Below are 24140 nucleotides of genomic sequence, written 5' to 3' on the forward strand. Positions count from 1 at the left end.
CCTATCACTTCGCAGCTGAGCCGTTGTGCCTCTTAGACGTTTCCACTTTACAATAACGGCACTTACAGTTGACAAACTGACTTGTCGGAAAGGTTCACGTGACGGTGCCACATTGAAAGTCACTGAGCTCTTCCTTCTATTTCCAATGTTTGTCTATGGAGATTGCATGGCGGTGTGCTCGATTTTATACACCTGTCAGCAACAGCTGTGGCTGGAATAGCCGAATCCCCAAATTTGAAGGGTTGTCCACATACTTTAGTATATATAATGTACATATATATACAGTACACACAAGGCCTGTGCCTGCTGAGGTACCTATCAGCTTTGAGAGAAAACAGTCTAGTCAATGTAGTTGAATTCATGTTGGGTGTGTCCTCAGGCCCAGAGGCTACTGCTCCAGGATGGGTCTCTAGCCCACTTCACCGTCCAGAGTTCCTCTGCCCTACCCACCATCACCCTGGGCCTTCCAGCCAACGCCAGGGTAAGCATATCACACAACTTTATGAAAATGCCTGTAAGATGTTATGAATTGGAGGTATTGTTATTGTTATTACACTGCGACAGAGACATGGTAAAAGAAACACTAAGACTCATCTTTGATAGCAACAAGATCATTTATCGCCACTTTACATGTGTGTATGTGTGCAGAGTGAATTAGACTTGTCCCCTCGGAAGGTGGGCCGGGTGCCTATGGTCACGGGAGGCCAGTCGGTCTACCTTCCCCTGGGGATGGAGGAGCAGAGCGGGTCGCTGTCACCCCACCTCCAGCCTGTCCTCCTCCTGGAGCCCTCCAGACTGGTCCATACCCCCATGCTCGCTGGTGAGACACACCATTCACATACAATGCTGGCTGCCTTGCAATGCGTTTGGCTTCCAATAAACATTTGCCTTTGTATACAGCAGTTAAGAGTCATTTTGCATGTAATTTGACATAGAACAGGAGACGTTCTTGCCAGGAATGTGTTCCTTATAAAAGTATTACACAATACACAATTGCTCAGCTGGATTCTGTAGGCATTATCGCTTTTCTCTTGCCTCCTGTGAAATAGCCAAGAAAAGGTTTATTCTGACACCAGAGGAAATGTGGTACCGCCACCTAGTGGCCTTGACAAATAGTCAGATTTACAGCCATACTCTCCCTGTCTCCTCCTGTCTCAGTTCCAGGCCTGGGCACCGTGCCACTACAGTTTGCCCCCCAGATGGATCGTCTGGCCCGGGTGGGGGCCCTCACAAGGCCCTGAGCCGAACTCGCTCAGAGCCGCTGCCCCAGAGCCTCAGATCCCTACACCCTCTGCTGCAACAGCACCACAACAGCCAACTACTGGAGAGACTTAAACAGCAGACACACCTGGGCAAGGTGAGCGACTTACACACCTTCACAAATCACACATGTTCTCACACATACTCTCATACTCACTCATACTCTGTTGTAATGGGTTATTGATTTTTGTACAATCCAAGGATGGTTTCCTCTTTCAGCAGCTTTCTTTTTCGAAAATAATTCATTGATTTGAATGGAGTTGGATGAATATAAATTGATCAATCATTTTGTGTTCCAGCTGATGTCTAAATCCAGTGAGAAGCCTCGGCTCAGACAGATCCCCTCAGAAGACATGGACTCTGAGGAGGTGGGGCCGACGCCCAGCGACACCTATCACGGCCGAGCACGGGTGGAGTCACTGAGGGAAGCGGAGCCTGTGTCTGATTTGGACAGCCAGGGAGAACAGATCAATCTGCAACACACACTCATACTCAACCAGGTAAGATAAAGACACACAGATGATAGAGGACCACTAATAGAATATGCCTTCCTTGAACTTCCAGCAGAGGGCAGCAATGTTGTTTTTTTGTTCATGCTTCAATCAGGATTGACTTTACTTTACTTTCTGCGTGTATAGATTCCTGTGGGTTGAAAATCTCAACAGCACTAAACATATCTCCTCTTTCTCGCTCTCTCTCTCTCTCTCTTTCTCTCTCTCTTTCTCTCTCTCTCTGTCTCTCTCTCTCTCTGTGTGTCTCTCTCTCTCTGTCTCTCTCTCTCTCTCTCTGGCTCTCTCTCTCTCTCTCTCTGGCTCTCTCTCTCTCTCTCTCTGGCTCGCTCTCTCTCTCTCTGGCTCTCTCATTTTCTATCTTGCTCCCTCTCTCTCTCTGGCTCGCTCTCTCTCTCTCTCTCTGTCTCTCTCTCTCTCTCTCTCTCTCTCTGGCTCTCTCTCTCTGGCTCTCTCTCTCTCTGGCTCTCTCTCTCTCTCTCTCTGTCTCTCTCTCTCTCTCTGGCTCCCTCTCTCTCTCTAGTCGTTGCTATGGGAGAAACAGAAACAGCTGCAGCAGTTGCGTCGCCAGACAGCCCACATGGAGACGCTGGCGGTACCCATGATGCTTGGCAGTGCCCACCGGCCCCTCTTCCGTACCCAGTCCTCACCAGCCTCCACCTCCCTCACGCTGCCAGACAAGCCCCTGCCAATACCCGCCCCAGAACCACATAGCAAACCACGCTTCACCACCGGTAAGAAATTAACCACACACACCCATGCACACTGCCACAAGGGAACCTGTTTAGGTGTAGGTTATTATCCCTACTGTGGCTGTAATTCAATTGATCCAATCTGAGGCCTGGTCAAGGACACTCTGATATGGGTAGTAAGCAGTTTATATGCTTATTGCATTTGTTTCAATATCTCTCTTGTTGTGGTTAGATCTGTCTTACAGCTGTTGATTCACCGGAACTACTAACGTTAGTGTGTGTCTCTGTTTGGTTGCAGGCCTGGTTTATGACTCTCAGATGCTGAAGCACCAGTGCACATGTGGTGACAACAGCAGCCACCCAGAGCATGCTGGGAGGATCCAGAGTATCTGGTCACGTCTCCAGGAGAGAGGTCTCAGGGGCCAGTGTGAGGTACATAAACCACTGTTTTTACCTCCTTTTTCTTTACCTACCCACTCGGCACACTGGTTGAATCAACGTTATTTCCACATCATTTCAATGAAATCACGTTGGACCAACGTGGACTAGACGTTTAATTGACGTCTGTGCCCTGTGGGTAGACTCAAGGGACAAACATGGGTAGTTGGGTAGTTGTATCTAACTAAATGGTCCAGTGTCTGCTCTAAGTCAGGTCCATGTTCCCCCATACAGACTATCCGGGGTCGAAAGGCCACTCTGGAGGAGCTGCAGTCGGTCCATTCAGAGCGTCATGTCCTGCTGTACGGCACCAACCCACTCAACCGCCTCAAACTGGACAACCGCAAGTTGGCCGGTACGTCCTCACTAAAGATTTGATGATGTTTTCATCTAATCTGTCATGCCTACTTATGCCAGGACCCCTTGTATAACTGGCAACAGTTTGGCAACAGTAAAGTTAAGCTACTTTCTCTGGTGTCTCTAACGGTACTGTATTGATAGCACTTTGGAATCTCTTATGTTTAGAAGATAACTCGTTAGTGTATTTACAGTTTTTCTCAATCACGTACAAGCATTTTTTGTAACAATCTTGTCGATTTTCAAAACAGAGTCCACAAAACACCGAACTCTGTGGCCTTTTGCAAAACAGTACATATCAATGAACGCAGATTCACACATTTCTCTTCTGATGAAAACCATGTGTTAATATTCTGTGAATAAACATGTATTCACTGACGACACTTGTATTTAAAGTTTTGCCAAAGCGGTTCTAAGATATTCAAGGCAGGTACGACGGCAATACAATGATCAGAAGTTCTGTATTTCAGAACTTGATCATTGCCATTCTGCTACAGATACATTTCAATGCAGATCCAAAAATGGCTTCTATGCGATTGAGAAAAACTGTAAGATGTAATTTCACTGATGGTACACAGACAAACAGTAATGTCATATGCTAATAAAATGATAAGAAAATAAGCTGTTAACACGGATTATTTGTGATGAATAATACCACTCATTGTTCTCCCACAGGCATTCTCTCTCAAAGGATGTTTGTGATGCTCCCATGTGGAGGAGTGGGGGTAAGTCAGAAACCCGACACACACACACACACACATATGCACACACACACACACACACACACACACACACACACACACACACACACACACACACACACACACACACACACACACACACACACACACATATGCATGCACATGCACACACACACACACACACACACACACATATGCATGCACACACACACACACACACATGCACACACACACATTTTCCCCCAGCTCTCTCTCTTGCTCACAACACACACACCTATCACGCATGTCTGCGTTTTCCTCTCCCTGGAAATGTCTGCGTTTTCCTCTCCCTGGAAATGTCTGCGTTTTCCTCTCCCTGGAAATGTCTGCGTTTTCCTCTCCCTGGAAATGTCTGCGTTTTCCTCTCCCTGGAAATGTCTGCATTTTCCTCTCCCTGGAAATGTCTGCGTTTTCCTCTCCCTGGAAATGTCTGCGTTTTCCTCTCCCTGGAAATGTCTGCGTTTTCCTCTCCATGGAAATGTCTGCGTTTTCCTCTCCCTGGAAATGTCTGCGTTTTCCTCTCCCTGGAAATGTCTGCGTTTTCCTCTCCCTGGAAATGTCTGCGTTTTCCTCTCCCTGGAAATGTCTGCGTTTTCCTCTCCCTGGAAATGTCTGCGTTTTCCTCTTCCATGTCTGCATTTTCCTCTCCCTGGAAATGTCTGCATTTTCCTCTCCCTGGAAATTTCTGCGTTTTCCTCCTCCATGTCTGCATTTTCCTCTCCCTGGAAATGTCTGCATTTTCCTCCTCCATGTCTGCATTTTCCTCTCCCTGGAAATGTCTGCATTTTCCTCTCCCAGGACAGAGATGGGATTTTCCTCTTCCTCTTCCATGTCTGCATTTTCCTCTTCCATGTCTGCATTTTCCTCTCCCATGTCTGCATTTTCAACATTTATGCATTTTCCTCTCCCTGGAATCAAGTCCTGTTTTCCCCTCTTGTATTTCTCTGTTGCTTGGGTAGCACATCTCTATGGCACCGGGTGTGTCTGTGTACTGTATGTATGGTAATATATCAGAGAGCTGTTTTATAGTCCCATAAATGATTGAGGTGAGGACTGTGTGCCTCCAAACTGGTGTACCTGTAGTAATACTTAGTGCCATTGAAACCATGGAAAGAAAAACACTGCACCTGATCCATATAGCATGCTAGCAGATTCTAAACACATACTAATGACTGGTTCCTTCAAGCTTGGCAGTTGTGCTGTCCTGTCACTCACCCTTGTGATGTTTTTGATTGGCAGGTGGACAATGACACAATCTGGAACGAGTCTCATACGTCCACGGCGTCGCGCATGGCTGCAGGCAGTGTCACAGAGCTGGCCTTCAGAGTGGCCAAGGGGGAGCTCAAGGTGAGACACAGAGATCTGTAGTCTGGAGTGTGATTTGATGGGGATTATCTCTCCAACTGCCTCAGGCAACTTGAGAAAGAATAGTGAATGATCATGTTTTGTTTTGTTTCTCTCCAGAATGGCTTTGCAGTGGTGAGGCCCCCCGGCCACCATGCTGACCCTTCCAACCCAATGTAAGTCTGTCTCATTTTCTCATATCGAATGTGCGTGTGTTTTTGTTTGTGTGTAGTTTTTCGTGTGTACTATACTCCTTGTGGTAGTGCGTGCCCAGGCTAACCACAGTGGCCTCTGCTGAGCGTTGCAGTGTCAGCACGCTGGCTGATGAAAGATATTTATGGGCTGATAGTGAAGCTGGGAAGGAAAAGAACAGAGAGAAGATTTATGTCTCTCTTATTGGTGTGCTGAGTCGGCTTTTAGGAATTCCACCATTTTTCTTCGTATCCTAACCACTATCATCTTGTATTGCTAATGTCTGTTTCTCTACCTTTCTTTCACCCCCTCACTCCCTCCCTCCAGGGGTTTCTGCTATTTTAACTCGGTGGCCATCGCAGCCAAGCAGCTCCAACAGAAACTGAGTGCCAACAAGATCCTCATCGTAGACTGGGTAAGGGACTACAGTTTCAGTGATTGTAGCAATAACAGTAGCAACACTATTTTTGTTGGTGGTATCCTCGTCTCAGTTGACCTACTACTGTTTTGACAATAACTACAGTATTTAGTATGACCCTTATGATATGCTGTATACACATGAAAACATGTATGTATACAGAAGTAAACACATGTGAGTTCTGTCTCACATTGCTTTATTTGTTACTATTGGCCAGGTCTAGGATATGACATAAAATAAGCCAGCAGTTATGTGATTTAATGTAACCAAATCTTTTCCATCTCTGTCCTGTTGCTAGGATGTTCACCATGGTAATGGAACCCAGGAAGTGTTTTACAATGATCCCAGTGTGCTGTATATCTCACTGCATCGCTATGACGACGGCAGCTTCTTCCCTGGCAGCGGGGGGCCAGCTGAGGTAAGTGACATCATTGGGTCAGCTCTACACCGGGCATTCTGCCAGTAGGACAATGGGCATGACATCAAGAGAAGCTAGAGCAACTAGCTAGGCTCCAAAGTAACGGTGGACAGATGTCTGCTCAAGGGTCTTAGTGTGTTTAGGAGACATTCTATTACACGTGTTGTGCCTCTAGCACCTCTATGTTACCGCATCTCCATGGAGAATGCATTGTCTCAGTAGGTCTCTCTGTGTGTGCTTGTGTTGTAGGTGGGATCTGGTGCTGGAGAAGGCTTCAATGTCAACGTGGCCTGGACTGGAGGTCTGGACCCCCCTATGAGTGATGCTGAGTACATCGCTGCTTTTAGGTACGACACCTCTGACCGTGATCCTTTCTGGTTTAAACATGAATGTCCACCCGTCCCCATTTCTGTAACTCTGCAAAAATGAAGGTCTTATCTTGTCACTTTCTAGAAAGGACCCCCTTCTCCCCTCATACAGTATTGACTGTAATTTGCAAAAGTGCAAAAACTCTTGACGCATTTCTGAATCGGAGTCATTTGAAGTGCATGTGTACGGTCCCAATTTTCAATGTTTTATGTGTGAGATTAAATTGTCTCCAGGTTTGGTGGTTGTTGTATTAAACAGACATTTCACTGCCACTTCCTCCATAGCACTTAATTGCCACCGGTGGGTGGTTCAGGTTCTAATGAAGTTTCTGCATTTTGGTTAGGTCGGCTGTCTGGTGGCAACCGTAGGAAACTGTGGCGACCACAGACAGTGGTGGGTGGGCCCCACCTCTAAGCCAGCGTAACAAAATGAGAATGACAACATAGTACTGGAAACGTTTCAACAAAAGTTTTGAACTTCAACGTAATAAGAAACCAGGGTTTAATATTATTTTCCACACAGTAGTACACCACCCTTGGACTTAATAATAAAGCCTTTGTTTTTGAATCTGAAAAGACACCATTTTGTTGCCACACATGTCTGTCCCACACAGATTTAAAATGTCTAACAAGTTTGTTGGTGAAATGTTCTCAGTCAGTTTCTCTAAACTCCAGGGGTAAGGAATGCACCCCCACCACCTCCTTGTCTCCTCTGTCTCATTCCTGTTCTCCTCTTCTCCCTACCTCTCCCCTTCCCTTGCTCTGATTGATCTTTAATGAGCCCTCTCCCTCTCTATCTTGTTCTCCCTGTAGTCTGTCTATAGCTGGGCTCACAGGGGAGTAGGGGAGGTTTTATTGGTCTGCAGGGGAGGCAGGGTTGGTTAGTGTGGTGGGGAGTGGGGGGGGGTCTGGGCTGGAGGAATCCAAACGCAGGATAATGAACCCAAATGGATCCCAGATGGCAGGCTGTCAGTGACGTGAGGAGAGTGACAAGCTCCAAATGGGAACCAGACGTGCTTATGGAGGCTTTGAACTCGGGCGGCAGCAGAGATGCCTGCGTTAGCTCCCTCGCTAGCTAGTGGCCCTGCTCAGTTCTGTGCTGTGCTGGTAGACTCTCTTAACAGAGAGAGGTGGCTGACGCCAGTCCAGAAAACAACAGGAGGCCCCTGCAGCTCGACCTCAACCCTGCTCTCTTCACTGTCATTATCAGCCAGACAGGGCTGTTTGTGGAGTAAATATTGTGGAGGTGTTGTTGAAATGCTGTTGTTCCTCCCTGCAGGACGGTGGTGATGCCCATAGCTCAGGAGTTCTCCCCTGACGTGGTCCTGGTCTCCTCAGGGTTCGATGCAGCAGAGGGACATCCTGCACCTCTAGGGGGTTACAAGGTCACCGGCAAATGTAAGCAAGGCTTTCCTCAATCAGTACACGTTAGACCATGAGCTAGCTTGTACAGTGGTTTCAGAGCTTTGCTGGTTAGTTCTTGATAAATAGAAGGTACGACATTTATAAGCCTTGACCTCGTACACGCTGACCTGGTTGCATCACTGTTGTAAATGTGTGTCTTTATTGATTTATATGAATCTGTGCTGTAAATGTCATTAAGATTGGTACAGGCACTGTAGTACAATACTTCACAAAGTATTCATACTCATTGGCTTATTCCACATTTAGTTGTGTTACAGCCTGAATTCAAAATGGATTACATAGATTTTTTTTATCTCACCTATCTACACAACATACCACATAATGACAAAGTGAAAACATGTTAATAGACATTTTTGCAAATGTATTGAAAATGAAATACAGAAATATCTCATTTGCATAAGTATTCACACCCCTGAGTCAATACAATGTTAGAATCACCTTTGGCAGTGATTACAGCTGTGAGTATTTCTGGATAAGTTTCTAAGAGCTTTGTACACCTGGATTGTACAGTATAACAAAAAAAAATCTTCAAGCCCTGTCAAGTGTTGTTTTTTCATGTCTTGCCATAGATTTTCAAGGCGATTTTAGTCTAAAATGTAACTAGGCCACTCAGGAACATAACATATCCTCTTGGTAAGCAACTCCTTGTGTTTTAGGTTATTGTCCCGCTGAAAGGTCAATTTGTCTCCCAGTGTCTATTGGAAAACAGATTGAACCAGGTTTTCCTTTAGGATTGTGCCTGTGCTTAGCTCTATTCCGTTTCTTTTTATCCTGAAAAACTCCCTAGACCTTGCTAATGACAAACATACCTATAACATGATGCAGCCACCACCATTCTTGAAAATATGAAGAGTGGTACTTAGTGATGTGTTGTGTTGGATTTTCCCCAACACGCTTCATATTCAGGACATACAGTTAATTTCTTTGCCACAATTTGTGCAGTTTTACTTTAGTGCCTTATTGCAAACAGGATGCATGTTTTGGAATATTCGTATTCTGTACAGGCTTCCTTATTTTCACTCTGTCATTTAGGTTAGTATTCTACAGTAATTGAAATTTTGTTGATCCTTAGTTTTCTCCTATCACAGCCATTAAACTCTAATTGTTTTAAAGTCACCATTGACATCATGGTGAAATCCCTGAGCGGTTTCCTTCCCCACTTGAAATTTAGTTAGGAAGGATGCCTCATTATTGTTATTTTATTGTGGTACTTTTTAAATGTTTTACTTTAGTTTATTTAGTAAATATTTTATCTTGTATTCGGCGCATGAGACAAGTACATTTAATTTGATTCTATTGTTCTATTTGTATCTTTGTAGTAAATGGGTGTATTGATACAGCATCTAACGTTTAATTAATAACTTCGACATGCTCAAAGAGATATTCAATGTCTGCTTTTTGTATTTTTACCCATCTACCCATCTTTGCGAGGCATTGGAAAACCTCCCTGGTATTTGTGGTTGAATCTGTGTTTGAAATTCACCGCTCTTCTGAGGGACCTTACAAATAGCTGTATGTGTGGGGTACAGAGAGGAGGTAATCATGTTAAACACTATTATTGCACACAGTGAGTCCATTAAATGTATTATGTGGCTTGTTAAGCAAATATCTACCCCTGAACTTGTTTATGATTGCCATAACAAAGGGGTTGAATACTTATTGACTCAAGACATTTCAGGTTTTCATTTTAAATTAATTAGTATAAAACTCCACTTTGACATTATGGGGTAATGTGTGTAGGGCAGTGACACAAAATCTCAATTTAATACATTTTAAATTCAGGCTGTAACACAACAAAATGTGGAAGAAGTCAAGGGGTGTGAATACGTTCTGAAGGCACTGTATATGGCCATGTTGTCAGTCTAGAAAATGAGTTGGCACACATGCCTCATTGAACATGATTTAGGCTAGTTTATTGACTGTGTTGTTTTTGATGTGTCCATCAGGTTTTGGGTTCCTGACCCGGCAGCTGATGGGTCTGGCTGGAGGCCGGGTGATCATGGCCCTGGAGGGAGGTCACGACCTCACGGCCATCTGCGACGCCTCCGAGGCCTGCGTCAGCGCTCTCCTGGGCATTGAGGTGAGAGACTGGTTTAAGGTGCATTAAAGCAGTTTATGAACTACTTTTAAAACCCTTTTTTTCCTTATCTATCTACACACAATAGCCCATAATTACAAAGCGAAAACAGGGTTTTAGAAATAACTTATTTAAATAAGTATTCAGACCCTTTGCGATGAGACTAAAAAATGAGCTCAGGTGCATCCTGTTTCCATTGATCATCCCTGAGATGTTTCTATAACTTGATTGGAGTCCACCTGTGGTAAAATCAATTAATTGGCACATGACAGCCCGCTTGAAGTTTGCCAAAAGGCACATAAAGGACTCTGACCATGAGAAACAAGATTTTCTGGTCTGATGAAACCAAGATTGAACTCTTTGGCCTGAATGCCAAGAATCACATCTGGAGGAAACCTGACACCATCCCTACGGTGAAGCATGGTGGTGGCAGCATCATGCTGTGGGGATGTTTTTCAGCGCAGTGACTGGGAGACTAGTCAGGATTCAGGGAAAGATGAACAGAGCAAAGTATAGAGAGATCCTTGATGAAAACCTGCTCCAGAGCGCTCAGGACCTCAGACTGGGGCAAAGTCTGTAAATGTCCTTGAGTGACCCAGCCAGAGCCCGGATGTGAACCCGATCAAATATCTCTGGAGAGACCTGATAATAGTTGTGCAGCGACGCTCCCCATCCAACCTGACAGAGCTTGAGAGGATCTGCAGAGAAGAATGGGAGAAACTCCCCAGATACCGGTGTGCCAAGCTTGTAGCATCATACCCAAGGAGACTTGAGGCTGTAATCGCTGCCAAGGGTGCTTCAACAAAGTACTGAGTAAAGGGTCTGAATACTTATGTAAATATGATGTTTCAGTTATTTATTTATTTTTGTGCAAAAAAAAAAATGTTGCTTTGTCATTATGGGGTATTAATTAATAATACATTTTAAAATTAGTCTGTAACATAACATAATGTGGAAAAAGTCAAAGGGTCTGAATACTTTCCAAATGCACTGTAAATAAGAGGAAAGATATTGAGGGCTGGAAAGGAAGCTGTTGACTAGTGGCCTGATGGTTTCCTCTCCCACTATTGTCCATACAGGAGCCTCTGTCAGAGGAGGTGCTGCTGCAGAAGCCCAATGCTAACAGTGTTTGCTCGCTACAGAGAGTCATACAGATACATGGTGGGTAAACAGTCATTCTACTCCTTATGTCTCTTTCTCATACAGTACACCACTGTCCCTATTTTCCCTCTGTCTCTCTATTCTATTTTTGTCTATCCCTTTATTCTGGTCTGATCCTAATTATTGTGAAATGTAGACTTCCTGAGTACACACAATGATTTAATACATTAGGCTACAAGGCTATTAACGATATTGATCTTTCGCCGTATGGGCTCATACAGTATGAAGGACTAGCTTTTATATCAGTTGGACGATTTGACCTTCTGACTGCAGCCAAAGTGCTCACTGCTCATTCAAGTGTGTGTGCTTACTGGCTCTGGTTTAGACTAAAAAACACACAGAATAAACACACATAATGTAGGGCAGAGTGGGGTAAGTTGAGCCATGTTTTACATTCAGCTTCACTGCGTCAAGGGAAATATAGTATTCTTTTAACAAAGATATCTACATATATTTCAAGATGTTGTGTGTACAGTGGCTTGCGAAAGTATTCACCCCCCTTGGCATTCTTCCTATTTTGTTGCCTTTTAACCTGGAATTAAAGTAGATTTTTGGGATGGTTGTATCATTTGATTTACACAGCATGCCTACCACTTAAAAAATGTACAATATTTTTTATTCTGAAACAAACTAGAAATAAGACTGAAAACTTGAGCATGCATAACTATTCACCCCCCAAAGTCAATCATTTGTAGAGCCACCTTTTGCAGCAATTACAGCTACAAGTCTCTTGGGGTATGTCCCTATAAGCTTGGCACATCTAGCCACTGGGATTTTTGCCCATTATTCAAGGCAAAACTGCTCCAGTTCCTTGAAGTTGGATGGGTTCCGCTTGTGTACAGCAATCTTTAAGTCATACCACAGATTCTCAATTGGATTGAGGACTGGGCTATGACTAGGCCATTCCAAGACATTTAGATGTTTCTCCTTAAACCACGCGAGTATTGCTTTAGCAGTATGCTTAGGGTCATTGTCCTGCTGGAAGGTGAACCTCCGTTTCAGTCTCAAATCTCTGGAAGACGGAATTTCCCTGTATTTCCCTCTAGAATTTCCCTCTAGAATTTCCCTGTATTTAGCGCACACCATCCAACATTCCTTCAATTCTGACCAGTTTCCCAGTTCCTGCCGACGAAAAACATCCCCACAGCTTGATGCTGCCACCACCATGCTTCACTGTGGGTATGGTGTTCTCTGGGTGATGAGAGGTGTTGGGTTTGTGCCAAACGTGTTTGCTTATTTTTTTCTTTAAGCAATGGATTTTTTCTGGCCACTCTTCTGCAAAGCCAGCTCTGTAGAGTGTACGGCTTAAAGTGGTCCTATGGACAGATACTCCAGTCTCCGCTGTGGAGCTTTGCAGCTCCGTCAGGGTTATCTTTGGTCTCTTTGTTGCCTCTCTGATTAATGCCCTCCTTTCCTGGTCTGTGGGTTTTGGTGGGTGGCCCTCTCTTGGCAGGTTTGTTGTGGTGCCATATCCTTTCCATTTTTTAATAATGGATTTAATGGTGCTCCGTGGGATGTTCAAAGATTCTGATATTTTTTATAAGCCAACCCTGATCTGTACTTCTCCACAACTTTGTCCCTGACCCGTTTGGAGAGCTCCTTGGTCTTCATGGTGCTGCTTGCTTGGTGGTGTCCCTTGCTTAATGGTGTTGCAGACTCTGGGGCCTTTCAGACCAGGTGTATATATACTGAGATCACGAGGCGGATCATGTGACACACAGGTTTACTTTATTTAACTAATGATGTGACTTCTGAAGGTATTTGGTTGTACCAGATCTTATTTGGGCTTCATAGGGGGTGAATACATATGCACCCAGCACTTTTCCGTTTTTCTGTTGTTGTTTAATTGTTTTTTGCAAGTAATTTTTTTCATTTCACTTCACCTTTTTGGACTATTTTGTGTATGTGGATTACATGAAATCCAAATAAAAATCCATTAAATTACAGGTTGTAATGCAACAAAATAGGAGAAATGCCAAGGGAGATGAATACTTTTGAAAGGCACTGTATATGTAAAAAAATATAAAAAATATAAAAAATATAGTTTTGAAAACATAGCTTGTCCCAAAAATGTGGTCTCTTGACATGCCTTACGGGGTATGGGGTAAGTTAAGCCCCTACTGAATTAAATATTACCTCTACCTTTTAAAACCATGTCTATCTTTATTTCCCAAACACAGATCAATCACTTTTCATTTTTTAAATAATTTTAAGCATGGCTTAACACCCAACAAACACTTTGTACTTTCTTTAACACTTTTAACATAGGCCCTGTTGTTACCTGATAACCCAGCGATAATGCCTTGCATTAGAAAACACTTCAATTTGCTCAACTTACTCCAATGGCCATTGGCTCAATTACCCCACTCTCTCCTACTGTATAGCCCAAAAGATTCTCTGTCTGTTTTTCAGGTCAGTATTGGCAGTCCCTGAAGACGTTCAGCAGCTCCGTGGGACTGTCCTTCCTGGGTGCTCAGAGAAGAGACTGTGAGGAGACTGATGCTGTCAATGCTCTGGCCTCTCTCTCTGTGGGGGTCCTGACCAGCAAGAGGTACGACAGGAGCACATGTACCCAAACACTCCTAAACACTCCCAAACACTCCTTAACACTCTCAGAGTAATGGGCAGGCCTGTACAGTACTATACAAATTTGATGCATGATGCTTTTCCTAACCATCTTCTCTATGTGTTTGCCCCGCAGCCTCCCCGACGAGCCTATGGAGCATGACGACGATTCCATGTGAAAGATGCTGACTGTTGACCTCAGAGACCTCTCCTTCAGGACGTCCCAATAACCTTGGAGATCCTGCCCTGTCACACGACGAGGGGGAAGAGTGTAGACTGTGGAACTCTGCCTTAACCAATGAGACCTTAAAGCCACACAGTGCCTCAAAGACCACCGTCTATTCTCCTAAGACTGTATGCAGCGCAACACTAGCGAAGAGTGAACTCAACACAGTGGAACTAATGTAGCCTGCTCAGCCACACCAAAGACCTGTCAGTGTATATGTGAGGTAAAAGATGTTCTCTCAAACAGCTGATTATTTGACTCTGTCCGTGGTCTAGCAAGACAGAGTCATTTTTATTGTGTGTATTCAGAAGGACACGTCCATACCAGCCGTGTGCCGTCATATTGACCACTCTTTGGCCTTTAAAACAAGTACAGACATAAAGGTCTTATGGAGGCACTTACGGTAAAGAAATACTTCCCATCCGTTGTCTCATTTCCCCAGTGTCTGTGAATAATACAGGCCATAGAGACGAAAGGAAGATGTGGCCCTGAAGGAGGGAATTCTTAGCACCAGGTCTGTGGGTGTCTGTTGTTGTGTCAGTGAGCAGAGCAGACCCCAGTCAGTCTGAGGAAGGCCCTGGACGGACAGAGGGAGAGAGCGATAGCCTGGAGGGGACCGGCCAGCACCTGGCAACTGTTGAATGGCTCAGTCGGTCCTCGATGATGTCATTAATAGTTTAACCACTAAAGAAAATACAAAAATAAGAAGTAAATGAAGATGACTGTGGTTTTATCTGTTGTTTTTGCACTGTGCATTCCGTAATGTGAACCGTTGAAATTCCAAACCTCGGGGAAACTCAAGTTCTAGATGATTTATCTGTTTAACTTTGAAGATTGGAAGATATTGTTGTCCTCTAAAATCCACTCACATTCTAAAAAGAAGACTTATGCATTCTACATTTCTACCGGCATGTATACACATTGAGTATTTATACGAAGTGCATTTTCAAAAGAAATCCTGTTTGGCCAGATTGTATTACGAATACTTTCCACTGCTGTTCATAGACAAGTGTCTTTATATATTGTTGGCAGGGACACACACAAACACACACACTCAGAAAGGCATTGTAGACATGCACGCTATTTCCCTTTATGTCTTACCACTGACATGATGAGGACCAAAATTATACCTCCTGTCTCGAGGATATATAGTATACAAACTGGATGAACAGGAACAATTAAACCAATGAATCTTATGAAGAGCTGAAGACCTACCACTGTTTGGAAGGAAATACTAGTTCTATGTTCATTCCTATGCCATTGTATTGTTTATGATTCTAGTCAAAGCCTCTAATGCACTTCATGGAGATCTCCCAAAGAAACCGCTCTTCAACATGGCTGCAGTGGGACTGTAATTACTGCAGATGGACCAGTGTGGTTACGGTGTTACTGTACGTTGATGTTTGTTTTTGCAGGACCATACTTTTGACCTGTGGACAGACATTTACTGTGTACATTCATTTGACAGTTCAGTTCCCTTGATATTATCCACAGACAGTAATAACATAACAGTTAAACTGAGTGTATTATTTTATGTGAAAACCTTCTTTATGGTGTTGCTCTGTTTGTTTCGTGGACCAACCAAAATACTATTACTGTTAGCACTATGGAGGTCAGTGTTGAAGAGTCGGTGCCATTTAAAATGAGGGAGGACGGTTTCTTTTTTTATGAGCATGGCCTTATTTCTATTACAGCATATTGGATGACTGTCATTCCTTTTCCATTCACCCAGTTCAAAGTAACAGTGATAGGTTTAGGCTACTTCATGATACTCAAATGTTACCTATACCCATCATGTTGCTACAACCTAGCCTATGAATGAAAGGTTACAACGTAGGTGCACACAGGTGGAGAGAAACATTTGAGGTGACAGACCGTGACACATGGACACACAGTGACACATTCAATATCACCTTGCACACTCTTGCCTGCATCTAGGGTGTAATCATTAGTCCAACAGTTGCAAACAAGTTTCTATTGGACAAATTCAGGTATGTTTATCCCCATTTCGTTCTGTTTGCTTCCGTTTAAGAAACGTTTTACAGCAGAATGAATACACCCCTGATCACGCGTAAATACAGTTCACTTTCATAGTAGCCATGGTGTATTCCTTTCTCGCTTCTCTGCGCTCTCCTCCTCTCACCTTTCGCTTGTGGACTTCAATGCACAACACATCAGCTGAATGTGACCAGGCAAAAAAAACTTTCCAAGCCAAACTATATCATAACCGCTACACACAGCCTACATCGTTGTCACCATATTAGCTAAAGTAACGTCATAGTCAACAAAGTTAATATAACTAATGCGTCAGTAAACCCGCTACAATCATGCAGTAATGTTACAGTGTACAGTCAGTAAGCAGTTTAGCACCTGCACCGGCGGGCCCCGGGGGAAATACATTTGTAAAACCAAAATCTTACCTTGACTTGGAAGAGTTCCAGTGTTTTGTTGGATAGTCATAGCCAGCTAGCTAACATAGCATCCCTCTGTCAGAGAAGAGTATTTAAGCAGGCTAAACTAGATGGCTGCATAGGCTAGCTAAGTAAGTGAAAGTGAAAAAAATGACTCTCTTGCTTCTCCTATATTTTGGAAGAAATGAATTTGTTCAAAACTGTTCAACTAGTGTCTTTCTCTCTTTGAGTTAACTACTCGCCACATGTTATGCACTGCAGTGCTAGCTAGCTCTAGCTTATGCGTTCACTACTAAATGTATTATCTGATCCTTTGTTTGGGTGGACATGTCAGTTCATGCTGCAAGAGCTCAGATAGGTTGGAGGACAAGTCAATGTACCCAGAGGAGGATGGACCATGGTGCTACACCATGGTGCTACCATACAGAGTGCTGTTGAGGCTACTGTAGACTTTCATTGCAAAACAGTGTGTTTTAATTCATTATTTGGTGACGTGAGTATAGTTTTATCTAATTCATTCAATTTTATGATATTCACTGAGGATGGTTCTCCCCTTCCTCCTCTGAGGAGCCTCCACTGATGGAGATGTGGCTTTACTATGATGGTGCATATTTCTCCCTTAGGCCTTGTGTAGGAAGTCTCTCTTGTACTCCAGTTGTATGTATGATGCAGTACTTGACATCATGCTGATTATAGATTTTCAGATATACTGTATCTGTAGTTTGTTAACATGTCCTGAGACCTTTTTTGTGTGTTCATAATGTCCAGTGTAGATTGTTTTTGTTATGAATTGAAATGTGTAGCACATTCCACTGTTTCATTTTCTATATTCATTCTGGGGTTATGTAGTTTGTCTTAATGAGCATTTCATCTAGATTGCACTTGTTTTTAGAGGTTCTTCAGTGGATGAAAAAAAAACTGCCCACCATCAAATTGAGAAATTGACATTTGTTTTCAGATTCACAATATTATTTTGTATATGACCCCATACTTCTATGGAATGTGGCTAAATGTCTAAATGTATCATAAGCTCTCTATTAATGTGTATTACTGTGTTTTCTCTGTTGAAAATCGAAGAGAAGAGTGAGAGAGAGCATCCACTTCTGACTAACCACTGCAGAAAGAAGGCATTTACAAGGCATATTTTTTCAGGAACATACTCTCTCTGCTGGTGCGCCAGTACAGGGGCATGTACGCCGGTGATACACGTCAATCTTGTCTTAACTAAACATTTTTCTCTAACCATAGGTTTATCCTCTCCCCTAGTTGTCGTTGAGAGAGAGATAACGATAACCATGCTAACAAGTCTTATAGTCATTTCTTACTATACTCTGTACCAACCACTGTGGATGGCTACAGATGTAGGATTGTAATTTGATCACCCTGTTGCCGGAGAACTTTCCTGGAATGCAGGAAATTTAAACCTTGTAGTGCATTTGAGGTATAAAAAAAATGTCCACTTTTAAACAACAAAAAAAAACATATCAATCTCTGCAATACTGTCCATAAATTATAATCCACATAATCCACTTTTCCTGTTTCCTGCAGGACTACTTTTGTACTGTAGCAAACAGGTTGAAATACAAATCCAAATCTGTATATGTGTGTAGGAGGCCATTGCCAGTTTTCAATATTCATTATTGTTTGTACTAACTATTTGTTTTGGGGTGGTTGTTTTCAAGACTCTGGGCAATGTTTGCCCGTAAGATCCCCTCAAAGACTTGTATAAAAAGAAATAGAAGTAACCACCATTATTCATATTCTCGTAGAACAGTTCCTGTGCTCTCTGTCTCGTAGTACACCAGTGGGTATCTGTTGTCTATGAAGTAATGTTAGACAAAGTGTGTTGGATACTGTACATGACCTCTCCTGTAAAGACTTCCAGGGGCCTATGGGCAACACTCTTATTGTCTTAGTGACAAGTGGGCCACTCCTCTTCATTTCCTTTAATATTGTCCTTTTTATGCTCTGTTTCTTAAAGTCACTGTAAATAGATACTCAAGACCAAAATACATCACGCATGTGCCTTGAGTCAAGTATTGGTAGCCTTCACTAACTGGAGTTAAAAGAATAACAGTCTTTTTTTCATACTTTTTATTTACCTTGTGTTCATTTTTTCCTACATATTTCCTATGTATGTATAGAAAGGATGTCTATTTTGTACTGTTTTTCTCTTAATTAAATTTTTTAATTGTGACAACATGTTGGATATACGGTGTACTTTCCTGGTCCACTAATACATGTATCCACATGTGCTTCTGTGGTTGGGCATATCATAGGATTTCTTTCCAACCAGACAACCAATAAATATTTTAGAGGCCTTATTTCCCCCAAAAGAACAACAGCTTTATGGGCAATTATACCGTGGTCTGCCTGAGCAGACACTTGGCCCTCATTAAGGAAGTCTGTGCTATAGAGCACTAATTTATGCTGACAGGGTAACACGTGGATAATCTGCTAACCCAGGTTCTTTAACACACAAACTCAAAGAAGGATAACCGCTGTATTTCTTATGCATTTGGCGTTTAGAAATGTTATTGTGTCATCATCCATCTCCAAATGTTTGGCCATTCATTTTGGATGCTGATGGTGAACGTTGTCCATTCTGGTGTAGTCGCAGTACAGGGTGTATGCTTTAAGGTGAGATTGGTAATAAGATGGGGCTGAGAAATATGCTTCAAAGATGCTCAAGTACTCATTTTATTATCTTACACCAACTGATTCCCTTTTAATGAGGAATTGTATGTTGGTTTACAAACAGTTCTGTACTACATGTAGTCACACTACAATAGGAATATTCCCATGAATAACTGCAACTTACATTTGTTTACCAAATTGTTTCCAAGTCACAAGTTGCAATTTCCAGGTCCTAAAACTCTATAGTTGTCCCTCTTCTAGACCTGCTAGTAGCTCTGAATCATTGTCCCATAGATTCTGTGTGGGCTCGAGGAAGCTGAGTCTCTCTACAGTACCTCTCCAGAGTGAGGGCAGGCTCATATCTTTGATTTAGTTGGTCCAGAGGTGTAGGTCCAAACCAGTAAACAAAGGGATTGCAGACCAACAGGTGGAGGCTTCTCAGTCGCCTTGGTACGGTGCTGGGGAGACAGACACAAGATTCTGTAAGTGCTACGTCCTTCAAACATTCTGCAAGTGTTACGTAATGAAAAATATGCCATTTACTTTTGTGTTGAAGAAAGCACAAATGATTAGTCCATGATGCCTAACAAAATCCCTCTGCACTGTCTAACAGTTAAACTGGTTCAACTCCCAGGGGGAAAAGTCATGGGCATAAAAACTCCCTTTAGTATTCAGCTGTTTATGTCCATTTTCCCTGCCCCTGTTTTGTTTGGAGGTCAATGCTGGGTGTTTTGTTGACCATGTCCTTGTAAAATGTGGTATTTCTATTAAATGGAACTGGATAATATCAATAAACATGCATATAAAAGACAAAAGTAACCTCAAATATAAGTATAAACTTAGAACAGACGGTCAGTCGAAAGCCAAAGTGTGTGGCAATAAGTTTAGCGACGAGACCAAAGCAGGCTAAAACACCCATGTGTATTTGATCTCCTTAATTAATAAGGAAGCCATCTGACAGCGGTGCAACAACTGGTGAGCTATAGCGGCCATCTTGAAAGACACGGATAAATATTGATGCCTAAAAACAAATCTGTATTTATGTGGCATACAAACACACATACCAAAGCAACCACACGGAATAGCAGGGAGAACATGTGCATACTGTATTCACATGTATATGAATACAAAGATGAACAGAAAGAGCTAAGCAGACAAACTGGAGAATACTGCAGGACCCTAATGAGAAAGGAGCTTCCTTCAAAGTCAGCTTGAAGACTGAACCATAACAATGACCATCCCAACAAACACTGTCTGAGAATGCATTTCTCATATCTAGCCGCCTATACAGGCCACTTTCATTTCACATGGTATTAAGTAAGCGATTTAAAGGGTATGTAGCTTTCATTCACCTCAAACGCAATTTCTAGAGGACAGTATTATTTGTGAATGTCACAGAAAATAACTTGTCAACGTGGGCTAGGTTGTAGGAACTCACTGTGCTGAATGTACTATGAATAATACTTCCCTCAGAAGCATGGTAATGGTACATCTTGTGGACAGTTTAATGATATGTTCCGGGGTTTTTCCTGCATTGGGAATGAAGTGGGTAAAGCAGTGGTTTCAAATGGCAAAGGCCAAATGTGTGGCTACTGGTGAAGGGAGGCACAGCCACTGATGAGGCGTCTGACAGCCGTCTTCAACATGGATCGGTGGAACTGGACGAATCAATGACACCACTTTCATCAAACTCTGAGGTTTGTGGGAGTGCAGTAAGACAGCCATCACTTCTCCTTTGATAGCTAACTGCTGCATGGTTTCTCACAACCAGTTTGTTTTTGTTGAGCCTTGTCAAGAACTATCTAATTTTCGTGCAACGCAGCAAGTTTAAGCCAAAATGAAAGGAACGTTTTTCAAAGGAAAGTTTTTGCACCAAAATAAATAAATGGAATTGTTTTTTTTGTTGGAAAGTGAAACTTGTAATGTTACTTTTTCCACAAGAATTTGGCTTCTAATGTAGATTGTTATGAATAGATCAGTGTCTAGGAAATATATGAGACTATGGGATACAATGAGTTATGTATGAGACTATGAGATACAATGAGACTATGGGATACAATGAGTTATGTATGAGACTATGGGATACAATGAGTTATGTATGAGACTATGAGATACAATGAGACTATGGGATACAATGAGTTATGTATGAGACTATGAGATACAATGAGACTATGGGATACAATGAGTTATGTATGAGACTATGAGATACAATGAGACTATGGGATACAATGAGTTATGTATGAGACTATGGGATACAATGAGTTATGTATGAGACTATGGGATACAATGAGACTATGGGATACAATAAGTTATGTATGAAACTATGGGATACAATGAGACTATGGGATACAATAAGTTATGTATGAGACTATGGGATACAATGAGTTATGTATGAGACTATGGGATACAATAAGTTATGTATGAGACTATGGGATACAATGAGACTATGGGATACAATGAGACTATGGGATACAATGAGACTATGGGATACAATGAGTTATGTATGAGACTATGGGATACAATGAGTTATGTATGAGACTATGGGATACAATGAGACTATGGGATACAATGAGTTATGTATGAGACTATGGGATAATAACATCAAGTCTATGAAGAAGTTGCATATGATTATGTTCATGATTTCTGGTCAAAATTAAATTTGTATGTGTGTAGATAATAAAAAGAAGATACCTACTGTAATGGAGCGATTTGTCAGAGTTCGGCGCTATTTGTTACAAAATGTATGAAATAACAGCTCTACATCCTCCTATTAGGTCCATAGTCCTGATGATAATTATGGGATACATCAAGCTACTATTTTATATACATGTTCAATATTAACTGATCTTGTAGAATAGTTATTGTATACCTTGAATATAAAAAGAGAATTGTGGTAACCTAAGATGTGCTGTCCTATGACCCTCCCTTGTGATTCACTTACTTGGTAGTAGTTACTGCGTTTCATTCTGACAAATGTCCAGCATGGCATTCAATACTCTAATAAAACACCAGGTGTTGTCCTATGTTTATATCTGATCGCCTTCAGCAGATCAGTTCAATTAGTACTTCTTTGCATGCAATATAAAATAGTGAGATTTTGCTTTGGAAAGATAATATTGAGTATGTATTGTATGGTTTGTATCTCGGCAGTCGGAGTGCATACCTGGTGTAGAATGATAAGAGTTAGATGATGTGAGGATGAGGGTCAGAGAGCAGGGGTCAGAGGTCATGGGAGATTGGCTGGGGCAGGAGAGGAGGGAGGGGGTGTTAGAGAGGTAGGTGACAGGGCTAGTGGGTAGCGGACATGGACCAGGCCCCCTCCATCCTCCACACCGAGAATGCATAGCTGAGTCTCTCGTGGGCTAGGTAGTTACAGCTGGCCAGCTTGGCATCCATCTCGTCGCTCTGCAGGACCTGGTAGAGGAAGTCAATGTAACGCGAGGCCAGCTTTAGGATCTGGATCTTGCTCAGCTTGTCTGAGGGGAGCGTGGGGATGATCTTACGCAGCGAGGCAAAGGCGTCGTTCAGGGACTGCGTCCTTTGGCGCTCCCGTACATTGGCAATCACCCGTTGGTGCTGAGGGTCCTCCAGGGGCTGGCCTGGGATAGGGAGAGGAGACAGGGAGGGCTGGGGACTCTTCTTAGGCCTCTTGGGTCCTGATGGGATCAGACTGGGAGGCCCTCCTGTCGTTGACTTGTTGTCCTCTGTTGGCGATGAAATGTTGTCTTTCCTGGTGACACTCTTGCGCCCGCCGGCCCCTGGTGTTACCAGCACCACAGGGTATTTGATTGGAGCACAGTCTGGCTCCTCCTCGCTGGACACCACCCCTCCCTCAGGGTATTCACCACAGCTTGACGGATCCTCTCTCATGGCAGTCTATCTACCTAACCCTGTTTCTACAGCTACACTGTTTCAATCCCACTCCTCTGTTCTCTCCTTAAGGCCCTCTTATGTGCTATGTCCCCTTTAGTTTCTCTCTTTTCTGGCAAGCCTGTATATAGAAGTACCCGAAGTGATCTGCCAGGTCTGCTAGCAAGAGAAAGCGAATGGAAAAAAGAATCAATTCTCAGTATTGGAAATCCATATGTTGCCTACACGTAGGCATGACAACAATCTAATACTACTATCTGCTCGCTACATTCAGAACAGCAGTTGCATCTAGTATCCTAGATCAATGTAAGACAGCAGCCAACCTGCATCTGGCTTTTTAAAGAAGAAAGAGGATGGAACTTGTAAGTCCCACCCATCTGTTCCACAGATTGGCTCAGCTGGGTTCTAAGGCAGAGCCAGGCCAAGCATAACAGGAAGAGAATGCGTTTGGTGATTGGTAAGGGTAAAGGGCTGAGGCGGAGACAAAGGCATGTGGGTTGACCAATCAGATGGGGATATTCTGGCGTTTTTTTTTCCTCGTAGAAGTTGTCCAAGTTTATAGGTTCCAGATTTCTTTCAAAACAAGTCGTTCCCCTCCCCTCCCCCACACCCGTTTTCCCTTCTAAAGTCTCCACAACTCAACACCATCATCAATTCTTTGGGATTTTGGAACGTAGGAAATACTTGAAAGTCAAAAGAGAGAGGCTTCAAAAGTGCTTCCCTTTACCGTTTGAAATCCAGACAATACATGATATACTATAACTCCTCATCAGTGTGCCCAGTTTTCTTTGAATAATTAAAGATGTCAGTAGTTTTAGGTGGATAGATACTATGGTACTAGGTTATTGTTATCTTTCGTCTGTAGCCTACATAACTGAGTCATCTGCCCATACTCTGGATGAAGTATACAACAAAGGCACAGTTTCACTGGATTCAGTTCCACAGTTTCATTCGTTTTGTAAATCAGAACAAGCATCAGCGACAGTGTTTTCAGATTGGTTTTATTTTACTGGAGTCTTGGCGCAGTGTTCT

The 24140-nt window shown here is 42.9% G+C and overlaps 2 protein-coding genes across 2 annotated transcripts in view; one reads left to right on the forward strand and one right to left on the reverse strand.

The window, feature by feature from the left end:
• The window catches only part of LOC109869288 (histone deacetylase 7), an 88091-nt gene extending 69288 nt beyond the window's left edge, over positions 1-18803 (forward strand). The window contains 19 exon segments of the mRNA XM_031803512.1: positions 380-481; positions 649-820; positions 1159-1218; positions 1221-1357; positions 1560-1760; positions 2293-2503; positions 2760-2893; positions 3134-3254; positions 3932-3981; positions 5236-5343; positions 5461-5516; positions 5860-5947; positions 6249-6368; positions 6618-6715; positions 8016-8134; positions 10108-10241; positions 11318-11399; positions 13812-13950; positions 14101-18803. Of these exon segments, the coding sequence (XP_031659372.1) occupies positions 380-481; positions 649-820; positions 1159-1218; positions 1221-1357; positions 1560-1760; positions 2293-2503; positions 2760-2893; positions 3134-3254; positions 3932-3981; positions 5236-5343; positions 5461-5516; positions 5860-5947; positions 6249-6368; positions 6618-6715; positions 8016-8134; positions 10108-10241; positions 11318-11399; positions 13812-13950; positions 14101-14143 (2175 nt within the window). The 3' untranslated portion in view covers positions 14144-18803.
• LOC109869741 (twist-related protein 2) lies at positions 15156-23421 on the reverse strand. The gene is made up of 2 exons (XM_031803513.1): positions 22402-23421; positions 15156-19696 (listed from the first exon to the last, which is right to left on the reverse strand). Exon 1 carries the CDS (start codon positions 23106-23108, stop codon positions 22527-22529), a length of 582 nt encoding a protein of 193 aa, XP_031659373.1. The 5' UTR covers positions 23109-23421; the 3' UTR covers positions 15156-19696; positions 22402-22526.
• Between the last annotated feature and the right edge of the window lie 719 nt (positions 23422-24140).

Source organism: Oncorhynchus kisutch, linkage group LG24, assembly GCF_002021735.2.
Source record: "Oncorhynchus kisutch isolate 150728-3 linkage group LG24, Okis_V2, whole genome shotgun sequence".
Taxonomy (NCBI): domain Eukaryota; kingdom Metazoa; phylum Chordata; class Actinopteri; order Salmoniformes; family Salmonidae; genus Oncorhynchus; species Oncorhynchus kisutch.

Coding starts and splice junctions, on each gene's coding strand:
- LOC109869741 (XM_031803513.1), bottom strand. CDS start 23,108: ATGAGAGAGGATCCGTCAAGCTGTGGTGAATACCCTGAGGGAGGGGTG.